General features: G+C 39.5%; 1 protein-coding gene across 1 annotated transcript in view; it reads right to left on the reverse strand.

Annotated features, from left to right (window-relative positions):
* Positions 1-24,628, reverse strand: part of IL31RA (interleukin 31 receptor A) — a 46,357-nt gene that overhangs the window by 13,927 nt on the left and 7,802 nt on the right. Inside the window, exons 4-7 of the mRNA XM_055554853.1 lie at positions 18,589-18,740; positions 12,300-12,465; positions 5,667-5,746; positions 1,783-1,999 (exon numbers count right to left, since the gene is read on the reverse strand). Of these exons, the coding sequence (XP_055410828.1) occupies positions 1,783-1,999; positions 5,667-5,746; positions 12,300-12,465; positions 18,589-18,740 (615 nt within the window). The remainder of the gene's footprint in view (positions 1-1,782; positions 2,000-5,666; positions 5,747-12,299; positions 12,466-18,588; positions 18,741-24,628) is intronic.

Here is a 24,628-nt window from a genome sequence, read left to right on the forward strand (position 1 = left end):
CACCATCCTCGCCCAACTTGAACCCCACCTCAACTCAGCACCAACCTCCTCCTCGGACAGTTGGCCATGTTTTGCCATGTCCTGCCTCAGACCACTCCACAGCTGTCTGCTGGCTAAGGTCTCCTAGAAGCAGAGCTTCTTGTCTTGGGGCCAAAAGGAACCTGAAGGTGTTTCTATTCCAATTCTTTATTTGAAAGATAGGAAAATAGAGGTCCACAGAGGAAAATAATCGTTCAGTGTCACACAGCAGCTGTGATCAGATTTCTAAGTCACTTTACTAAGTTCACGGTTTTGGATAAAATATATTGGACAAGTTTGGAATCATGTAGACCTGTGCTTAAAGCCCACCTGAGAGATCTTTGGGCAAATTACTAAGCTTTCCTGAATCACAGCTTCATCAGCTAAAAAGTAAACCTGATGGCACCTATCCCATGGGTCATTTGAGGCTAAAATTAGATTGAACCATATCATTTTAGCACAATGTCTGACATATCCTAATGGACAATGCTGGATGATTATACCTAATGATTGTTAAGCTTACAATTATTATTATAACTATTCTCCAGGTGACTCTATTAAACAAAATTCTGTAAAACATCACATTCTTAGATGTCTTGGACTGGGAACTGCAAAGAGGTCTGTAAAGGGTCAAATAGTAAACATTTTAGGTTTTGCAGGCCTCTGTTGCAAGCAACACTGCCATTCCTGCACATTGTTGCAGAGACACAGGAGACGAGGGTTCAATCCCTGGGTCAGGAAGATCCCCTGGAGAAGGAAATGGCAACCCACCCCAGTATTCTTGCGTGGGAAATCCCATGGATAAAGTAACTTGGTGGGCTACAGCCCATGGAGTCGCAAAAGAGTCAGACATGACTTATCAACTAAACAACAGCAATAAGATCTATAGAGAAAATAAAGCCAGGAAGAGGAAATAGATTGCCTGCAATTCCTTGAATAAGACTCAAAGAAGCTATTTTATTCTGAAACAGGATATAAAATATGTTTGCATGAAAGTAGTAACTTTTTAAAAATTACTTAATTAAAGGTGTAATGAGCAATTATTGGCAAGAATAAACATTAGAGCCAACTCATTAGAAAAGACCTTGGTGCTGGGAAAGATTGAAGGCAAAAGAAGAGGGTGGCAGAGGATGAGATGGTTAGATAGCATCACCAACTCAATGAACACAAACCCAAACAAACTCCAGGGAGAAAGTGAAGGACAGGGAAGCCTATGGCATGGGGCAGTCCATGGGGTTGCAAAGAGTCAGACACTACTTAGCAACTGAACAACAACAAAAATTAACATTAGAAATATCCCTAACTAGGTAGTCAAATGGGAGGGAGAAAAGGAAGAAAACGGGAGAGGGAACAAATCAAGACTGGGATATAGTCAGCAATGTGAAGTGAAGATTTTGAAAAACATCTTTTAGCCACTGAGGATAAACATGGCAGATCTGACAGTTTTATAATGCTCAATCCAGCTTATATTCACTCAGAATAAAACAAATACACGCTGCACATAGAACTTCTAGGCTCATGACTGTGTCTCGTGTGATTTATGAAATCTCTGATTTTCAACACAGGCTTTATTCCAAAAGAAAAGTATTTCAAGAGGCTCATTAATTAATTGAAGATTATGATCACCCCACCTTAACCTAAAATGTCCTTACTTCATTTTCATTTTGATGCTAAAAAAACAGCAACCATTGAGAGGATAGGGACAACTCCTTGGCATATCAGATGGGGTTAGGCATCTAAACAAGAAGTTTATGTCATACTCACGCTTTTCATCAATAGCTGGAATCCTCAAGGTGGCCTCTGGCGATTTCCCAAGAGAATTATAAGAAATCACATGTACCCAGTAGGTCTGGTTTCCCAGGTACAGTTCAGGCTGCTGGTTAGTAGTGTTCATTGTCTCTGTGAGGTTAGTATTGTTTTCTGGAAAATACCGTATGTTGTAACCAAGTACTTTCTCCAGGACTGGGGTTCCTTTTGCCTTCTGAACACAAAGGAAACAAAATTTACTGCTAACAGCAAAGATAGTCACTGAGACAGTAATAAATGGTGGGAATCAGGGATGGGAGGTAATATTAACTATTAGGTGCTAAACTATGGCAACCCACTCCAGTACTCTCGCCTGGAAAATCCCATGGATGGAGGAGCCTGGTGGGCTGCAGTCCAGGGGGTCGCTAAGAGTCGGACACGACTGAGTGACTTCACTTTCACTTTTCAGTTTCATGCATTGGAGAAGGAAATGGCAACCCACTCCAGTGTTCTTGCCTGGAGAATCCCAGGGACGGCGGAGCCTGGTGGGCTGCCATCTCTGGGGTTGCACAGAGTCGGACATGACTGAGCGACTTAGCAGCAGTAGCAGCAGCAGCAGCTAAACTATAACCATGTGATGATCCCTCTGGGATGAGTAACATACCTTGTGCCATGTTAACCTTCCAAATGTCAGAAGAGGGGATTTCTTAATCGTCTCTTGGTATCAACCCTTGACATAAGTCTAATTCCACAAAGCTAAACTAGCATGATGCCCAAACCAATGCAACCAAACCACTCCTTATTCCTTTAGGCAGCATCTTTCTCTCTGTCTTACATGGGAGAGGTTGTTGTTCAGTCGCTCAGTCGCATCCAACTCTTTGCGACCTCATGGACTGCAGCATGCCAGGCTTCCCCGTCCTCCACTCTTTCCTGGAGTTTGCTCAGACTCAAATGCATTGAGTCGATGATGCCATTCAGCCACCTTGCCCTCTGTTACCCCCTTCTCCTGCCGCCCTCAATCTTTCCCAGCATCAGGGTCTTATCCAGTGAGTCAGCTCTTCGCATCAGGTGGCCAAAGTATTGGAGCTTCAGCTTCAGCATTAGTCCTTCCAGTGAACACCCAGGACTGATCTCCTTTAGAATGGACTGGTTGGATCTCCTTGCAGTCCAAGGGACTCTCAAGAGTCTTCTCTAGCACCACAGTTTGAAGGCATAAATTTTTCAGTGCTCAGATTTTTTTATTGTCCAGCTCTCACATACATACACAACTAATGGAAAAAACATAGCTTTGACTACCTGGACATTTTTAGGCAAGGTAATGTCTCTGCTTTTTAATACACTGTCTAGGTTTGTCATAGCTTTTCTTCCAAGGAGCAAGCATCTTTTAATTTCATGGCTGCAGTCACCATCCACAGTGGGCTCTTTGGAGCCCAAGAAAATAAAGTTTCTCACTGTTTCCATTGTTTCCCCATCTATTTGCCATGAAGTGATGGGACCAGATGCCATGATCTTAGTTTTCTGAATGTTAAGTTCTAAGCCAACTTTTTCACTGTCCTGTTTCACTTCCATCAAGAGGCTCTTTAGTTCCTCTTCACTTTCTGCCATAAAGGTGTTGTCATCTGTGTATCTGAGTTTATTGATGTTTCTCCTGGCAATCTTGATCCAGCTTGTGCTTCATCCAGCCTGTCATTTCACATGATGTGCTCTGCATATCAGTTAAATAAGCAGGGTGACAATATACAGCCTTGACGTACTCCTTTCCCAATTTGGAACCAGTCTGCTCTTCCATGTATAGTTCTAACTGTTGCTGCTTGACCTTCATACAGGTTTCTCAGGAGGCAGGTAAGGTGGTCTAATATTCCCATCTCTTGAAGAATTTTCCATCATTTGTTGTTATCCACACAGTCAAAGGCTTTAGTGTAGTCTATGAAACAGATACAGACATTTTTCTGGAATTCTTTTGCTTTTCCTATGATTCAATGGATATTGGTAATGGACAGAGAAGCATAAACTTAAAAGTTGAGGTATTTCCTCTGAGCCAATCCCAAGTCTGTTCTGGCCCTGGGTCATTTCTTTCCTGGAAACCTCCAGGGGTTGGAGAGTGCCCTGTCCTTTTATCTCCATACCACCCTCTCCAAGGAGAGAGCTAGCTTCCCCAACCAGACATTCCAGCTAAGAGGACTAGAACATTCAAGGTTACCCTACCAGACCAAATCCTTGGTGAGAAATGAAGGTGACCCCAGGGGCTCCAGGCCAACCTCTTTTTTTCAGCCTTGAACCTGAGCCCATGTTTTGCTAGAGATCAGCATGCTGAATATTTCTCAGGAATCAGAGGGCTTTCCTGTTTTTCTCTTTCTGTTACTGATAACACACAGAGATGAGCAGAATGACTGAATATAAGGTCAGAAGGACTTCAGAAGTCACTTTTTCCGACAGTCTTTCCGGTTTGAGAATTTCCTTTACACCTCCCATGACGTAAGAAGTCAGTTAAAAATCTTCCTAATGACTGGGAGGCATTTATCATTCATGATAACTCATTCTCTTTTTATAATAAAATCATAGTTTATTGAGATATAATTCACATGCCAGAAAATTCACTTTTTTGGAGTGTGACACTCACTGGCTCTTAGTATAGTCAAGAGTTGTGCAGTCATCACCACGATCTGATTTTAGCTCATTCTTTTTTAAGCAGCTCTAGTTCTTAGAAAACTCTACGGAAGCAAAAGGAAGACCAGTCCCCAGGTGAGGGGGAGAAGAAGAAGGGCGTCCAAGTCCATCTCACCTACTTCACCGGTTGGCCTACTTGACCTGTGTGTGTCTGGCCACTCACAGGATGTGCCCTGGTTCACTTTCCTTATCAGAACTACGTTGACAGAGTAATTCGTTTCCACACTTGACTGAGAAAGAACTCGACAACATCTGGGATCAATTCTTGGAGATTTCCCAACACCACGGGCTGTGTTCTCCCTTGCCTGCTGCCACTGAAGGTGTCCTTCTTGTCCTCGGGGTGGGGAGAGGAGAAAGGTAGAAGGATGCTCCAACCCTAAGGTAACTGGGAATGGAATGTCATTTGGAAAAAGCAGGGTGATTTCCCCATTTTCAAGAGCATTTGAAACTTGCCCAGACTTGAGCAAGTATGAGCTAACCCAATGAGTATTTCCTGAGAAATCTGGAGACACACCAAAGAATTGGGGCATCTCACTGCTCTCGCTCTCTTCTTTCCCCCACCTCCTCTCTCCTATTTTCTGGCTGGTTTTTTCCCCTCTGTTTGCCCTTTTCCTTTCCTACTGATTCCTTCTTCCCCTCCTTTTCTATCCTTTTTTCTACCATCACCTCTCATCCCCTCTTTCGTGTCCTCTGTACTAACCTGGCTCCTCCTTTGTTCCTCATTCCGAGGCCTCCATCCTACAAAGGAGCACTTGGCCCCTGTTCTATCCTTGCACCCCACTATCCCAGTGCTCTGGGGGGCACCTGTGCAATGACCTAAGGAACACTAGTAAGCTCACCCCCAAGCCAGCACTCTTCTCCAGCGTGGGGGTGGGGGCTATATAATTTTACATTGCCTTGGAGTGAAGGCCAGCCAGCGACGGTTTTCTCCAGAAGGTCAAGGTGCCTCCCGCACTTACACTTACACTTGGTACCTGTCCCAGGTGTTAACATTTCCAAGTGGTAACATTTCAGATCAAAGAAGAAGGCTCAGGGTCTGTATTGCACATTCAGGACATCTACAAAATGACACACAGGGCTTTTCTGAGATAGGAAATCATTGTGAGATTTGGGGCATCAAAGCCTCTAGGGAAGGAAATTAAGGAGGTAAAATGTCCATGATCACATTTCTTAGAGGTATAAGAGACCAAGGCTTTTACACAGAATTATAAATAAATAACCCAGAGAGAGGTCACCTTCAACAACAGCTGCACAGGCCTTTTTCCATCCACTTTGTCTGATCTCAGGACTCTCCATAGATCCAGGCCATGTGGAGCTGTAAAGAATAAGAGTGAGGTGTTCAGCAGAGACAGAAGGGAGCTGTAGCAGATGGTGAGATTAGTGAGGCTGTCTGTTTAGAAAATGCCGTTGGGGAGGATTTGCTTGAGGGGGCCAACAGGAGTAAGGTGGAGAATGGAAGACTTCGTTGCAGTGACGTCTTCATGCTGTGGTTGAAGGACTAGAATCAACCAAAAGTCAAAAAGAACAAAAGATCTATAACATTAATATCCTATATATAAATCACTCCTCCCCTGCAATGAAAATGTTGGGATTTTCTTGTATTAGAACACTACTATAATGTGGTAAAAAGCTTTGTATTTTGTGAAAAAAATAAAACCATAATCATGTAGGGCAAAAATAAAAAAAATAAAATAAAACTGCTCTTGGATCTGATGACTTAAGGTAAGCTAAAATAAAACTACAACAGATTCAACTGTAATATAATTTATCACTCAAATCTGGATTGGTATACGACATCTCCTGCCCTCTACCACTCACATACATGAAAGCTAGGAATAACATAGATAACTGCTAAAGAGATTTTATATATAATTTATGCCATATCTACTCTCCAAAGAGATGAAGCCACACACTTACAATGTTATAAAGCACAACAAAAAATCAAAGAAGAAAGAAGCAGAGAAATAATCTTTCCTAAGCCCCTCTGTGAGCTCTAAATTTAATGCTGATCTTCCAGGAAAGAAGAGTAAAAAAGATAAAATTTAGTTGTGTATTCCTTATGGACTGAAATAAAGAACACATAGAAATCATTGTGAAGAGGCAAGTTTTTTCAGGCTATGGGCATTAAATTCATAAATGGAATTATCTTGTAGATCCAGTCAAAAAAGACAAAAGATAACCTAAAAGCTGATGTCTGCAATCACAGTTGAACAAAAGTACATAAATATGGCAGGCGTACACTTCTCATGGTTGTCTTCTATGAAATACAAGGTCATAATGTGAAAGCTAGGTCCATGCCTTTCTCCAGTGAAAAACAACATACCTGAAGACAGCATAGTTCAAGTGTGTCAGCTTCTGATGATCTAACTATTCAGAAGTCTATTGGCCTGTAATTTATGAAATTGAGGAAATGTCTCTGAAGCTGCAGTTGATGAACACTAAATCTTTTCTTGAGGAAATCACATGGATGAAAAGAATGTAATTCAGTCTCCAAAAAATGGGGTCTGCCACCCAGGCCAAGATCTAAACTATTTTAGTACTGAGAGACTATTTTTAGGGTTTTTTTGTTTTTAATTCAGGTAATTGAGTGTTTAAAGTGAAATTACATACTGAACCCTAATTAAAGACAACTTCATAATGTAGAAAAGTACACTGAAGGGTAATTAAATCAATGACCTGTCTTGTCATCAGTGAAGGGTGACATTTCTACAACTATGTTTGCAGAAGCCGAAGTGTGGGTAACAGTCTAACTGCCAGGTTCCAAGTCTCCCAAGGAGACCTATTGTAATTCCATGTAGTTCCATACAAGGAAATTGAAACTATTTAAACTTTATACATGACCTAATCTGCATTCCATTGAAATGTTGTTTTACAAGCTCTGCCAGGAGTTTTCCCAAAGGTCTTTACCGAATCAAGAGACTGGACAGTCAGGACTCAACTTTCTCAGACACAGAGCAACAGGTTTCAGCCTGTCAACAGGTTACAGCCTGAGATGTCCCAGAAGGCGGTCTTCTCAGCACAAAGCTACAAAGTCATGAGACCTTCATAGGTGACCCACAGAACTGGAAAGACTCTCAATCCATCTCTTACTTGCAGAGTCTCTCTGTTCCAGTTACATGGAAGTCAGACTCTGGGATAATAATATTGAGAATAAGAAAGAAAAAACCTAAAGACAAAGTTTTCGTTACAAGCCAGTTCCAAATACTCATCTGAAGCATAGACAGAAACAAAAATAAACTGATAATTAAGTTATTAATCATTCCAGTCATTGATTAGAAAGAGTAAAATTCTACTTAGATTTACCCCATAGGCAGCCACTTAGTTCTAGTAGGTGGTAGCGGAGATGATGAATGAATTTAATCAGGTATTTTCTTCTTTCACTGTGGTCACTATTTCCTGCAGATGTGTTCCAAAGAGAAACAGTCTTTCTGATGTACTTTCCTACAGACGTGACTTTTAGTAAAACAAATGGCTAGCTTTTAAATTTTCTACAATTATGTGTGCATGCTCAATTGTGTCCAACTCTTTGCAACACCATGGACTGTAGCCCAACAGGCTCCTCTGTCTATGGAATTTTTCATGCAAGAATACTGGAGTGGGTTGCCATTTCCTCCTCCAGGAGATCTTCCCAACCTAGGGATTGAACCTGCATCTCCTGCATTCATAGGTGGATTCTTTACCATTTGAGCCATCTGAAAAATCCTCTTCTAAAGAGTCGGACACGACTGAGCGACTGAACTGACTGACTGACTGACTGACAATTATTACAGTCAATTTTCCATGATCATAAATTGATAATGAATAAATTAATAATCCAGCTTAACCAAATGGGGAAAAGTAATAATTCTGTATTTGTGAAAGAATAATACTAAGCTTTTACAAATTTGCCAAAATATTTACATATTTGTGGTGGTGGTTTAGTCACTAAGTCATGTCTGACTCTTGCGACCCCATGGACTGTAGCCCTCCAGGTTCCTCTGTCCATGGGATTCTCCAGGCAAGGAATACTGGAGTGGGTTGCCATTTCCTTCTCTAATTACATATTGGAGTTTACATATTCCAAGGCATCAACTGTTTGGACAGATGTAGTAAGAATCTGCTGCTCTGTTGTTCCAGTTACAATCTGGAAATACCCACAGTCACCACCAATCAGTACTTTAGACACGTTCTGCTGCCTTTGCTGAAGACTAACACTAAGAATCGCTCCCTTTTAGCAAGTGTCGCATACTAAGCATTTTACCTGAATCATCTCATCTAACCTCCACAGGCTTATAATTAGGTACATCAATATTACTATTTCCTCTTCTGAGGTGTTAAGAAGTGAGACAATTGCCCAATACAACTTTTAAGTAACAGAGCCAGGAATTGAATATTATTATATCTGTTTCCTGTTGCTGTTCAGTCACTAAGTCATGTCCAACTCTTTGTGATCCCAAGGATTGCAGCACTCCAAGCTTCCCTGTCCTTCACTATCTCCCGAGGTGTGCCCAAGTTCATGTCCATTGAGTTGGTGATGTGATCCAGCCATCTCATCCCCTGCTGCCCTCTTCTCCTTTTGCTTTAAATCTTCCCTAGTATCAGGGCCTTTTTTAATGAATTGGCTGTTTCATGTAGTATGCATGTTTCACGTAGTATATATTTATATGCTTAATTGTGAGTAAATAATCCTAATAATCAAAATATTGAAATGTAAAAGAGAAGAGTACCTCATATTCTACTTAAAACAGAAATTTTCAAATTAGAAAAGGTTTGAGGTGGTGTGTATAAAACAGCTGGCATTTCATTGTGAAACGGAAATATTTTATGAATTAGAAGAGGATAAATTAGGATTTGCTTGAGGTGGGTACATTTTCATTAGTTTCTTCTGGGATTCTGAAAAAATTAAGAAAAGCAAAAATTGTCCAGTGGTAATGTTAACAGATGTTCATTTTATTTAATTAGCACAGGCCACAGAGAACACTAGCATCTAGTGTTTTGGTAGTCAATCTTAGCCAAGCAAGCTGAAATAATAAATTAGTTGAAATGGTAAATCTAATTTCTAGCAATGAAACAAGTGTATTAAATTGACATTAGCAAGTGGTTGGACTGTGATGAACTTAAGACACTGAACCATAATGATGCTAGGTCTCTAAGCAGAATGACAGCTACAGGGAGAACTGTACAAAACAAGATCAAACCCAGGGTAGAACTCACTGTCCCAGATTGCCTGCTGAAAGGTGTAGCAGAGGGAGAGGGCAACTTGCACAAGGATATTGCTTGCATTTCGTTCTAATATTTTAAAAGATAGGGATCAGCCAAGCCACAGACAGCAATAACTGAGCACTCCAACAGATTATAACCATTGGACCATTTTATATTGTACAATTTATGTGTTGTTTGGTATTTGTAAACTAGTATATTTGTTTTAAGATTGGATTATTTGAGATGATGTCTATAGAGTGCTCCCAAATACGGCATATAATTTTAATCAAAAATTCACATTAGGTCCACAACTTGACTAGTTTTGTTTTAATCATGCACGTGTTTTTATTTATTTAAAATTTATATAGCACTTACCATTTGTAAGGCACTGTTCTAAGCATATAAACACATAATGATTAGAAATTTTTTATTACTTTTTTCTGTATTCTTACAGTTGAGCATGGAAGCTTGGATGCCTGAATGCCATAGATTAATAGAATCTCAGAGTAAGAAGGGACTTCAGAGGCCATCCAGCCCAATCCTTTATGTGTGTCACATGAATCTTTGTTGTAACTGCATCCACCAGTGAGTAGTCCAGACTAAGCATGAACATCTCCAGTGGGAGATACGAAATTCAGAAGGCACCAGATTATTCCCAGACATATGATCATATGGGCAAACATGCCAAATATCTGTTAACACTAATTTGGGTGTCATGGGAAACTCAACCAGGATCCAGGGGAATAAATTTTTGCCATATAGACCAGGGAGCACAGGAGCTGACCCCACATGTTGCCTAAGACCAGTGAGGGACTTGTAAGATTGATTAAGAAGGGCCTGAAATCATGCCCAGAGGCGGGGTGGGGGCAAATTCATGGTCTAGAACTTACATGTCTCAAACAAAGCTAAAGCCTCAGAAGGTTAGAATGATCAGCATTTTTCTGTTTCTATGACATATTTCAGAAGATGTGTGGCCCTTGATAGGTATTCATTTAATTAGTCATTCATTCACTGTAGTAGGTTGAAAAACAAACACCAAAGATCTAAGTACAAATCTCTATCACCTATAAACATTACCTTATATGGCCAAAGGGACTTTGTACATGTGATTGGGTTAGGATTTTGAGATGGGGAGATTATCTTGGATTATCCCAGTGGGCCCTAAATGTTATCACAATGGTCATTACAAGAAGGAAGCAGACAGATTTGACACGGAAGAGGAGAAAAAGGTAATGTGATAACAGAAGCAGAGTCTGGAGTAGTATGCTTTGTTCGTAGGAGGGGGCCACAAACCAAGGAATACAGGGAGCTACTAGAAGGTAGAAAAGGCAAGAAAATATATTCTCCCTTCAAAATCTCCAACTGTGACAACATTTTGACCTTAGTCCAATGAAACCGATTTTGGACCTTTGAATTTTAGAACTAGAAGAGAAAAAAAAAGTGGTCTTCCCAGGTGGCACAGTGGCAGAGAATCCACCTGCCAATGCAGGAGACACAAGAGAGGGGGGTTCAATCTCTGAGTTGGGAGGATCCCGTGGAGTAGGAAATGGTAACCTGCTCCAGTATTCTCGCCTGGAAAATTACATGGACAGAGGAGGCTGGCTTGCTATAGTCCCTGGGGTCACAAAGAGTCGGACATGACTGAGAAACTGAGCACACACACACACCCACAATTTGTTATGTGGCCACAGGAAACTAACACATTCATCAACCACTTATTGAACATCTACTGGGGTCAGGCTCTGGGCAAGGCTCCTGGTTTATGGAGCATGGTAACATGCTGAGTGACCCTGAACAAATTAACATCTCATCTATCTCACTTGCAAATGGAGGTGATTCTACATATTTCATAAGGCTTTTAGGAGAATTAATAACACTAATAGGAAATCTATCTATTACTGAATGTTGATTATGGGCTAAACACATTATTTCATTTAATCTTTAAAATAATACTAAAAAACAGGTACCACTATTAACTCAATTTTATAAATTATAGTTCATTATGGAAAAGGGGAAAAATTAGTAAGGAGACTGAGTCTTAGAGTTTGTGTATCTTGCCCAAAGTTACTCCACAGCCAGGCTGGATTTTATATGAAGCCCACAGATTTGAAGTATTGGGTTGGCCAAAAAGTTCATTCCAGTTTTTCCCTAAGAGGTTATAGAAAAACTCAAATGAACATTTTGGCTAACCCAATAGTATTCTTAATTACCATTCCTGACTCATGGTAACCATTCAATCAAGGTACAATCCTCTTCTCCTTCCTTCCTTCACTATAATTAAAGATGTGACCTTTTTTCTCATTAGTTATACCTTTATTTTTTAACAGTAGCTCAGGGTTTGCAACATCAATCTTTAATTTATCATAGGACATCTTTAAATAATATTATACTACTTCAAGCATAGTATAAGAACTTTATACAAGTATTCAAGATATGGTCCTTTGCCTTCAAGGCAAAAAGCTGCTAATGTCACTAACATCATCAGGGGAGGGCCAGCTTATCCTGTAGGCTCAGGCATGTGCCATGCATGCCCTGTGGAGGGGCACTGTACAGACTCTCTGGCTCTGGGATTGTGAGATTCCATGATTCCCAAGTATGGCAAAGTACTTGACAAAATCCACAAAGGCTCAGTTCAGCTTGCCCTAAACCACAGCAGGCAAAAAAGAAACCACAAGGGACCAACTTGCCTTCTTCCACAGTTATTCCCATCTTTTCTTGACTCCAGCCACTCCAGAACCTTGACTTGTGAACCACACACTGCAGAGCTACAACGTACTCTGTAAAAGCCTGCAGCCCTGTGAGGTTGTATGCTTCTTCTTCATTCTTACCGCTTCTGGTGAAGTTGACTTCCATCTAAAAGACAAAGACAGCCTTGAGCTAGATGGGAGACCACATGTTATCTTTCCATTTTTCTTCTTTACTTCCCAACCTTCTCTTACCTTTCTGAACTAGTAGCATTATATTTCAATTTTTTTAATTTTCATAAATAAACTTCTACACATGCCTGGAGACTGTTAGCATCAAATAGAGGTGAGTTACCCTAAGAACCACCACCCCTCCCCTTTCTTGTTTCTAAGCTTGTGAGGTAGAGATTCCTGCCTCTGGACTGGATGTGAGTGAATCTTGCTGTTCTGGAAGATGCAGAGTGGAGTCCTGGCACCCAATACGGGCCTCAGTTTAATTTCTGGAGGTGACAATAATACGTAGAGATAAGATCTCAAGGAACAGCATGTAAAAGACACCTTGAGAGTATTAAATTCAAACTCATGTCATGAATGAAACCCAGACAAGTTAAGTGATTATGGACTACCTCAGCATTTATAATCAGCAGAACTAGGATCAGAGCACAGATTCCCCTCACTCTCAGACTCTTTCCTTTTATTCAAACTTCCCATTTCAAATGATTGGTCTTTGGGTGATCACTCAAGTTGCTAAAGATCTTAGTATCCTAGATAAATAAATTCATTTTCACACTCTCTCAATGTGCAAAACAGGGAGAGGCAAATAAACCACCTCCCTTTTCTAGACCTCAGTTTCCTTGTTAGTAAATGAGCATGTTGCTTTCTACAAAGTCCCTCTGGACTTAACTCTCCACAAGAAACTAGAAATTCAGCTATGTCTTACTGAGCATGATCATTGTTGCTACAACATGAACTTCAAGCTGTAGGTTTATATAAATTTATATTGAGCTTATTAATGAAAATAAACTGTAATTACAGACATGACTACTTTGTGAAGACGCACACCAGCCCATAGAATCTGGCCAGAATAGGAAGTCCGGATATCGCTTATGTGTTCAACAACAGCTGTGAAAATAGGTACACAATTATAGGTGCTGGGCCTAAAGGAAACTGGGGCAAAATGAGGACATGCCTATGTGGCCAACAGCTGAGCATCCCAGCTGCAGATGGACGGTTCTGAACTCCCAGTCTAGTGAGATGGCATCAGAGCAAGGAAGCAGCATGCAGGCCTGAGGGCAATTTTGCTGCTGAACCCCAGGTTCCCTGAGCACCTTCCTGCAAAAGCCCCTGGAGACGTTGCAGTGGTAGAACAGGGCTGTTGGGAACGTATCTTGGGACAATTCATCATCTCTGGGGAAGTACTCTCCCCAGCTGACCTCAGTTATGGGGCTCAGTTAAAACCAGATTAAGACCTTTGAGAGAAGGTCAACCACATGGTACTCTCCATGCATAAATCAAAATAAAAACAGTATTAAGCCATAAAATATATGCAAGGGAGTCTAATGACATTCTATTTTACTTTTCATGCTTTTTAAAATACATAATATTCTTCTTCTATTTTTAATTTCTCAAAATTTTTCTTCTGCTTTGCTAGTACCCTCAGCACATGCTTGGTCTCTTGCTGGTTCTCCTCACAATCAGAAAGCTCTCTTCACAGTACCTATGCAAACCTGTTCTTCCAAGCCCTAGCCTCAGGGCTGTAAAAAATGCAGTTAAATTTCCAAAGAGTGCTCCTTTAAGGCTTCTTTACTGTGGCTTTTTTCCAGGCTATATGGCTTTGGTCCTCACTGGGTCCAAGATCAATTGATCCTCTATATACAGGCTTAAATCTAAAATTTCCTGAACTCAGTACAAGCAATGGACTCCTACCAAAACACTAATTAACTTTACCAGTTTTGTTTCTAGCAACCTGTATTTTGTGCCAAGTCCTAGCTTATTCCAAGTGTGTATGTGTTAAGAGATGAGTCAGAAGTTTTGGAGCAAAGCCTAAATCAAATTCTTAAAACAGTCTTGAAATCCTTTGGTAGAGTGTTCACATGGTTCCCTTTTATAAAAGTAGAAACCCTTTACACTAGGGCCATGGGAAGGTGGTTTGGAGGCTTAAGTATGGGCAAATGAATGACTGAACTTGGCCTCACAAAACCTGAGCTCAATTCTGTAACTTACAAATCTTGGACAGATGACCAAAGCACTCTACATTGCAATTTACTAATCTGTAATAATAATGGGGCTTCCTTGGTGGCTCAGTGGTTAAGAATTCACCTGCAAATGCAGGAGATGTGGGTTTGATCCCTGTGTCAGGAAGATCCCTAGAAGAAGGAAATAGCAACTCATTCCAGTATTCTTGCCTGGGAAATCCCATGGAGGAGGAGCCTGGTGGGCTACAGTCCACGGAGTCACAAAGAGTCAGACACAACGTACTGACTAAACAACAACAACAATAAGAAGAATAGTGATATCTTATTTATAGGAGGGGTTTCCTAGGTGGCTCAGTGGTAAAGAATCAACCTTTCAATGGAGGAGACACAGTTTCAATCCCTGAGTTGGGAACATCTCCTGAAGAAGGAATTGGTAACCCACACTAGTATTCTTGCTTATGTTTTCCCAGTAGTCACATATGGATGTGAGAGTTGGACCATAAAGAAGGTCCAAGACCTTCCAAAGAATTGATGCTTTTGAACTCTGGAGTTGGAGAAGACTCTTGAGAGTCCCTTGGACAGCAAGGAGATCAAACCAGTCAATCTGAAAGAAAATCAACCCTGAATATTCATTGGAAGGAATGATGCTGAAGCTGAAGCTCCAGTACTTTGGCCACCTGATGTGAAAAGCCTACTCATTGGAAAAAATCCTGATGCTGGGAAAGACTGAGGACAGGAGAAGAGGGTGACAGAGGATGAGATGGTTGGATGGCATCATCAACTCCATGGACATGTGTTTGAACAAACTCTGGGAGATAGTGGAGGACCAGGAACCCTGGTGTGCTGCATTCACATGGGGTTGCAGAGAGTCGGACACGACCAAGCGACTGAACAACAACATTCTTGCCTGGGAAATCACATGGAAAGAGAAGCCAAGCAGACTATGGTCCATGGGATTGCAAAGAGTCAGACACAACTTATTAAATAAACAACAACAATTTATAGGATATTTGCAAGGATTGAGTAGCTTAGAGTATAAAAAAGTACTCTGTAACCCATATATTGTGTGCGTGGGTGCTCAGTCACTCAGTCATGTTTGACTCTTTGCGATCCCATGGACTGTAGCCCACCAAACTCCTCTGTCCATGGGATTATCACAGCAAGAATATTGGAGTGGGTTGCCATTACCTCCTCCAGGGGATCTTTCCAACACAGAAATTGAAAACAAGTCTCCTGCAGTTCCTGCATTGGCAAGTAGGATTCTTTATCATTGAGCCACCTGGGAAGCAAACCCATATATTAGCATCATACAAATATGAGTCTTGTTATATGAACATATTGGGATTTTGAAATTAGTTTTTATGTGGTTTAGTTTAATCAAAAATTTATTGAGCATATGTGGCAGGCAATGAGAAAACTAAGATGAAAATCAAGGTCTCTGTGTTTGAGGAACTTATCATCAACTATGGGGAGAGATGAGTTTAAGTGACTATGTTAAGTGCAATGACAGAGGAGGAGCACCTATCTCAGACTCCCAGAAGAAAATATGTAAGACCAGAGTTCTGAGAGACGAGTGGATCGAGCAAGGTTTAGGCCAAGAGGAGACATACAAAGCAGAGAGCTGTTCTAGGCAGAAGCACAGAATAATGAAATGACATGACGCAAGGGAAACTAGCAATTCAGAATCACTAGAGAAGTGAGAGCAAGATGGAAGATGAGTTTGGAGGGGTTGATAGGGGCCAGGCCTTGGAGGGTTAAGAATTTAGACCTTTTCCATTGACAATGGGATGAGAACCATCCAGACAAGACTGGATTGGTTTAGTTGGATTTAGAACTGATTAGACTTGGTTGTGGTTGAGAACTGAAAGGAGAGAGATTCTGGTTGCACATTCCACTCTCTTTCCCACTTTCTCCAGGTTAGCAGGAGGAAGGACCTCTTCCTTCCAGGGGATTGGAAGGAGGGAGGCAAAGATGAATACAGATGCAGGTAAGTTTATCAAAGAGGTGGGGTACAAGATGCTAGGGATTGAAGTAGTTTGCATGTGTTGCCCTCACTTCATATTGTAAATGGTTTAGTAATTTTCCAGAGGAATATAGATCCTGGCTTATTTTTCTTGTTGGATTTTATAAGGTAGCCACAGGACTCTGGGATCAGACAAAAGAAACCACGGATTGCTAGACAGTAGATCACACAGAAGTTCCTCAGATTCACTGAGCCCATGATATGTGGTATGAAGATGAGCTTATGTTGTGCTGGGGAGTGCCCTCCTTACAGTTCCTTTCTGGGTTCCAGAAACTACCAATCAGTGAGTCTTATGTTCCTATGGTCAGTTCTAGGAGAATGGATCCAGAGTTGGCACAGAAAAGAAGCTGAGAGGAAGAGTGAACTCATTATTTCTCTTGACTTGAATATAAGACAAGTGAAACTTAACCAGTTTTCTTTTCTGAAAGAGTCCTAGTCCAGTGGAGGATGCAATAGATATAGTACGATGGGCTTCACTAAAGGAAACAGTCTAGTGATGGCCTCATGGCCAAGATGAAAAGAGGAGGCTGAATGACTGTGGTGGCCTTCTATATCCAAAGAAGCTTGAGTAAATGAGCTTCTTTTAGCTCAAAGGAGAGGCTGGTATCTTTGGATGGGCTCTGATATAGTCATTCTTTTTGATCAATGATTAGATGAAGGTATAAAAGTGTTATCATATCTTAAGATATTAAAAAAATTAAAAAGTAAAAAGTTAACTCTAAGGTTTATTGAAAAGTTAGAAAATAGAAAGTTAACTACAGGCTTTGGGTAATAGAATAAAGATTCTCAATAGGCCAAAATGATGGATAAGTCCAACCTGAATAAATTCAATAAGAAGAAATAAAACATCAGCATTTTAGGTTAAAAAGGGATAAGTTATAAGACAGTGGAAATGTTCTTACTAGAAAATCTTTTGTGTGTTGAGGGGAAAGTCAAAGATTTAAGTGATTTAATTGGCTGGAAGCTAAGAGTGAATAATGTAAGTTGGTTAGAAATAGAAAGTTGATATAAGATCAAACTGCATTATGGAAATATGATAATTATTTCTGAATTTTGTGGTAAGAAAATATTTCTCAAGATGCAAAAGACAATAAATATAAAGGAAAAGGTTGATAAAATTTGACAGTATTCATATTAAGAAGTTCTGTTCCTCTAAAGTTACCATTAAGAAAGTGAAAAGGCATGATGCATAGTGAGAGATGTTTACAAGACACATAAAAAATGAAAGACTCATAAACAGAATATGTAAGTAACTCCTATAAGTCAATTAAAAAATCAGATCATCCAAGAGAAAAAAGTGTGCAAAAGGCTTAAATCAATATTTCACAAAGAAGAATTCCAAGTGGCCAATAAATACATGAAAAGACATATAATCTCATTAAAAGTCAGGTAAGTGAAAATTAAAGCCATGATTCCATTGTGTACATGGAACAGAAGACTACACTGGAATAAAAATGTATAAACTCCAGCACTGTAAAACATGAATGGATCTTAGAAGCACAATATTGAGAGAGAGGAGTCAAACATAAAGAAAATACAAAATATATGGATTCCATTTATATACTGTCTCCAACTACATTGTTTAGGGATGCAGGCTTACATGGTAATACCATAATAAAAAGCAAAGAAGTAATTACCATGAAAACTAGGATAATCATGAGTTCTAAAGGCAGGAGGAGTGTGTCATCAGAAAAAGGTAGGCAGGGGGCTATAGCATGCTATTTTTTATATCAGTGGTTTTTACATGCACACTGACTTAATTTGTTAAATGCAATATTTATGTTTTGTTCACTTTCTAAATATGTGTTATAGATCACAAAGGTTAGAACAATTTAAAAGGAAATTCCCAAGCTATAGACTTTCAAGAACCAACGTAGCTAGACACAAAAGAGAATGAAATGCAAAAATAAAGATGCATATAGTAAAACACTTTTACAATCTAAAAGGCCCAAATGGGAAACTGGGGAGAAAAGTATTCACTATTGTCTCTCTTAAATGTAGAAAATGGAAAAAATGATTCCAGATCAACAAACGTCAACAATTCTCTTAGAAACATTATAATGGCATAACTTACCCAGTAGGTACTATTTACTGCTCTGAATCGAAGTGTATAATTTAAAGTAGATGACTTAGGTGCCAACACAGGCTGTGTCCATTTTATTTGAACCATTTGTTTGAGGCCCCAAACTGGTTTCACACTGGAAATCTTAGGTGGCTCGATTTTAGCTGAAGAATAAAAATCATACAGTTTTTGTATTTGCACAAAGACCAGAAAGTGCTAATAACATCCACCCAGAATTGCAAAGGAAATCATAGTGCATATTCTATGATTTAGTGTATGCAAAAGGCATTAGGAAAGCAGGGCAAAAAGAATGCTGCCTCCTCCCACCCCTTCAGAAAAGAATGTCCAGTGAGGAGAGGGTTTTTTCCGTGGGTTTTTTTGTTTCTTTGTTTGTTTTTAACAAATCAGCCTTTTACTGACTGGGTCAGATCTTTTGTCAAACAGAAGGGAGGTAAAAAGAAACTTCATGAACAGAGAATGGGTGGTTCCTCTTGTCTATTCTCCCCATCTCTCTTTCTTTGACCCCCAGGATGAAGAAGTGCCCAGTAGAAAGCACCTCCCCTGAACACTACAAACATTCTCACCCTAAATCTCTCCTTGAAAAAAGGGGGGGTGGTTATAAAAGTAACATAGGCTCATTTCAAAAATTATTTATTTAAATTTATTTATTTGGTTGTGCCAGGTCTAAGTTGCAGCATGAGAACTCATAGTTGTAGCTTGTAGGATCTAGTTCCCTGGCCAGGTATTGAACCCACACCCACTGCACTGGAAGGCAGAGTCTTGACCACTGGACCATTAGGGAAGTCCCCCCCCTCAAATTTTTTAAATATAGAAAAACTACAAAGAAAAACTTTAAGTCAATCATAATTCTATCAACCAGCATGCATGCTAAGTCACTTCAGTCATGTTGAATTCTTTGTGATCCCATGGACTATAGCCCACCAGGCTCCTCTGTCCATGGGATTCCCCAGGCAAGAATACTGCAGTGGGTTACCATGCCCTCCTTGCCATCATCCAGAGATCATCATTATTAGCATTTTGGTGTATTTCCCGGCTTTTACCTATACAAAAATTTGTACTTTTTAAAAGAAAATTGATGTTATTCTAAATAAATCTTTTGTCTTTATGAAAAACATTATGGAATCAGCAAACATCCCTTTGCATTAAAATTTTTCAAAACATGTTTTCAAAGCTTCATAATATTCTCTTATAGAGAAACAGAATTTGACACTTTGTCTATTAGTGTACTGTACATAGTGTTTCCAATTTCTTGTTTTAAAGCCCCCCTGAAAACAGAAGCTGAGTCTCAATCACAAGGCCTTGGATTAACACTTGGCACTTAGCAAATTTCAGATATTTGTTAAGTGAACAAGTAAGTGGATAATAGTTGCATCTCTAGTTGTATCTCTCACAGCTTCCTTAGATCCCCTAGGACAGAAGGATTAAATTAAAAAGTATAAACATTTTGGGGCTTCCCAGGTGGTTCAGTGGTAAAGAATCCACCTGCAAGTGAGGGGATGTGGGTTTGATCCCTGGGTTGGGAAGATCCCTTGCAGAAGGAAAGGGCAACCCACTCCAGTATCCTCGCCTGGACAGAGGAGCCTGGCGGACTAGAGTCCATTGGGTTGCAAAAGAGTTGGACGTGACTTAGTGACTAAACAACAAACAACAACATAAACATTTTTAGGGCTACTTTCCACAAAATGTCATTTTGCTTTCCTAAATAGCTACAGTAATTGCAATGTATGTATATAGCACAATTTCTTTATTCATGCCTCTGTTGGTGGGTATTTGGGTTGTTTCTATATCTTGGCTATTGTGAATAATATTGCAATGAACATGGAAATGCAAGTATCTCTTTAAAGATCCCAATAAGATCCTATTTAGATAAATACCAGAATTGGAATTGCTGGTAGTTGTATTTTCAATTTGGTGGTTGTATTTTTATTTTTTGGAACTTTCATACTATTTTCCGTAATGGTTACATCAATTTACATTATTGCTAAAGTAATATATGTTCATGTTAAGAAAGTAAAGATAATAATAAAATAAAAGTTTGTGTTTACGAAGTGAATAACCTTGCCCCTTTTAGGCCCATCGACAGGAGGTAGAGCCAATGTTAGCAGTGTGATGTAAGCCTTTCAAAAGGAGTTCCTAAAAATGTTTTAAAAGAAACCCAAGTCAAAACACTTCATAAAAAGAAAATCTGAGGCCCAGATATCTACACTGGGGAGATGTACCAAAGGTTTAAAGATGAATTACCACTGATTTTTCAGTTCAGTTCACTTCAGTTCAGTCGCTCAGTCGTGTCCGACTCTTTGTGATCCCATGAACCGCAGCATGCCAGGCCTCCCTGTCCATCACCAACTCCCGGAGTTTACCCAAACTCATGTCCATTGAGTCAGTGATGCCATCCAGCCATCTCATCCTCTGTCATCCCCTTCTCCTCCTGCCCTCAAACTTTCCCAGCATCAGGGTCTTTTCCAATGAGTCAGCTATTCCCATCAGGTGGCCAAAGTACTGGAGTTTCAGCTTCAATATCAGTCCTTTGAATGAACACCCAGGACTGATCTCCTTTAGGATGGACTGGTTGGATCTCCTTGCAGTCCAAGGGACTCTCAAGAGTCTTCTCCAACACCACAGTTCAAAAGCATCAATTCTTTGGCACTCAGCTTTCTTTATAGTCCAACTCTCACATCCATTCATGACTACTGGAAAAACCATAGCCTTGACCAGACGGACCTTTGTTGGCAAAGTAATGTCTCTGCTTTTTAATATGCTGTCTAGGTTGATCTTAACTTTCCTTCCAAGGAGTAAGCGTCTTTTAATTTCATGGCTGCAGTTACCATCTGCAGTGATTTTGGAGCCCAAAAAATAAAGTCAGTCAGTGCTTCCACTGTTTCCCCATCTATTTGCCATGAAGTGATGGGACTGGATGCCATGATCTTAGTTTTCTGAATGTTGAGCTTTAAGCCAACTTTTTCACTCTCCTTTCACTTTCATCAAGAGGCTTATTAGTTCCTCTTCACTTTCTGCCATAAGGGTGGTGTCATCTGCATGTCTGAGGTTATTGATATTTCTCCAGGCAATCTTGATTCCAGCTTGTGCTTCATCCAGCCCAGTTTCTCATGATGTACTCTGCATCATGCATATAAGTTAAATAAGCAGGGTGACAATATACAGTCTTGAAGTACTCCTTTTCCTATTTGGAACCAGCCTGTTGTTCCATGTCCAGTTCTAACTGTTGCTTCCTGACCTGCATACAGGTTTCTCAAGAGGCAAGTCAGCTGGTCTGGTATTCCCAACTCTTTCAGTATTTTCCAGTTTGTTGTGATCCAAACAGTCAAAGGCTTTGGCATAGTCAATAAAGTAGAAACAGATGTTTTTCTAGAACTCTCTTGCTTCTTTGATGACCCAGCAGATGTTAGCAATTTGATCTCTGGTTCCTCTGACTTTTCTAAAACCAGCTTGAACATCTGGAAGTTCTCAGTTCACGTATTGCTGAAGCCTGGCTTGGAGAATTTTGAGCATTACTTTACTAGCATGTGAGATGAGTGCAATTGTGCAGCAGTTTGAGCATTCTTTGGCATTGCCTTTCTTTGGGACTGGAATGAAAACTGACCTTTTCCAGTCCTGTGGCCACTGCTGAGTTTTCCAAATTTGCTGGCATATTGAGTGCAGCACTTTCACAGCATCATCTTTCAGGATTTAAAATAGCTCCACTGGAATTCCATCACCTCCACTAGCTTTGTTTGTAGTGATGCTTCCTAAGGCCCACTTGACTTCACATTCCAGAATGTCTGGCTCTAGGTCAGTGATCACACTATCATGATTATCTTGGTTGTGAAGATCTTTTTTGTACAGTTCTTCTGTGTATTCTTGCCACCTCTTCTTAATATCTTCTGCTTCTGTTAAGACCATACCATTTCTGTCCTTTATTGAGCCCATCTTTGCATGAAATGTTCCCTTGGTATCTCTAATTTTCTTGAAGAGATCTCTAGACTTTCCCATTCTGTCGTTTTCCTCTATTTCTTTGCATTGATCGCGGAGGAAGGCTTTCTTATCTCTCCTTGCTATTTTTTGGAACTCTGCATTCAAATGGGTATATCTTTCCTTTTCTTCTTTGCCTTTCACGTCTCTTCTTTTCACAGCTATTTGTAAGGCCTCCTCAGACAGCCATTTTGCTTTTTTGCATTTCTTTTTCTTGGGGATGGTCTTGATCCCTGTAACCATTTCAAAAAACAGGACCAGGAAACACTTTCCAACTCATTCTGTGAGGCCAATATTTCCATGATGCCAAAAAATAGACAAAGATATCACAAGAAAAGAAAGCAAGAGACCAATATCCCCTATGAAGATAGAAGAAAAAAATCCTCAACAAAGAAACTATCAATCCAAATTCAGCAACATACAGAAAGGATTATACACTTACAACTATGTGAGATTTATTTCAGGAATACAAGTTTGTTAGTTTTGTTTAAAAATTAACTCAGAAAGGATCATAGAAGTAAATGTAAGAGCTAAAGCTATTAAGGTCTTTAAAAGAAAACAGAGTAGAAATCTTTGTGATCTCAGGTTTGGCACTAGATTATTAGTTCTGACTTCTGAGCACAAGCAATAAAGGAAAAAAGAGATAAATTATAATAAAATCATCAAAATTAAATTATGTTTTAGTTTCAAAGGATATCATTAAGAAATTGAAAACATAACCCACAGGAAGAAAGAAAATATGTGCAAAATATATCTTATAAGGAGCTGATACCCAGAATATATAAAGAACGCGAACTTCCCTGGCAATCCAGTGATCAAGACTCACTCTTCCACTGCAAGGGGCTTAGGTTTGATCCCTAGTAGGGATCTCACATGCTGCAGAGCACAGCCCCTCACAAAAAGAACTCTTAAAATTGGACAATAAAAGACAACATATTTGTAAAATTGGCAAAGGTTATGGATTAACATTTTTCCAGAGAAGATGTACAAATGGCCAATTAGCACATGAAAAGATGCTCAGTATCATTAATCATTTGGTAAGTGCAAATCAGAACAGTGAAGTATGATGTAATACCCACCGAGGAAGTCCCCTAATACCCACTAGGATGGTTATAATAAAAAAAAGTGCAATAACTATTGTTGGTGAGGATATGGAGAAGCTGGTAACTTTATAAATTGCTGGTGGGAATGTAAAATGATACAGCCATTTTGGTAAAATTCAGCAGTTCTTCAAAAAGTTAAAGACTGAGTTATATGACCCAGCAATTTCATTAGGTATATATCTAAGAGAATTGAAGCCTATATCCACACAAAAATTTGTACACAAATATTCATAATTGCAGCATTCATAACCAAAAAGTGGAAACAACTCAAATGTCTATCAACCAATGTGTGGTTAAACAGAATGTGATATGTCCCTATGATGGATTATTATTCAGCTATAAAAAGGAATAAATGCTACAAGATGGATTGAACCTTGAAAACATTATGCTGTGAAAGAAATAAGATACAAGGACTATACTGTATCATTACATTTATATGAATTTTCAGAAATAAGTAAATCCATAAAGACAGAAAAATAGATTAGTGACTGCCAGAGACCAAGGGGAAGGTAGAATTAAGGATTTCTGCTAAGGGGCATGAAGTTTCTTTGAGGGGTGATGAAAAGTTTCTGGAACTAGATCCTGGTGATATTTGTATAACTTTGTGAATATGATTTTTAAAAACTGGTGAATTGTCATTTTTAAAAGGTGAATCTATGGGGTGGGAGATGGGATGGAGGTTCAAGAGACAAACAGAAACAAAAACAATATTGTAAAGCAATTATCCTCCAGTTAAAAATAAACTAACAAAAAAGGTGAATCTTATAACGTGAATTATTCTCACAAACTATGTTATTTTAAAATTAAATAGTAAAAATGACTCTTTGAAAAAGAATTTGAAAGTAACAATCAGTGAGATATTTTTTAAAATAAGAGTTTTACTTTCTCCTACAGGAGCAATAATGTTTTGAAGGAGAAACACTGTTTCTTCTAATATAATTTATGGTACAAACTGCATG

Source organism: Bubalus kerabau, chromosome 18 (genome assembly GCF_029407905.1).
Source record: "Bubalus kerabau isolate K-KA32 ecotype Philippines breed swamp buffalo chromosome 18, PCC_UOA_SB_1v2, whole genome shotgun sequence".
Lineage (NCBI taxonomy): Eukaryota > Metazoa > Chordata > Mammalia > Artiodactyla > Bovidae > Bubalus > Bubalus kerabau.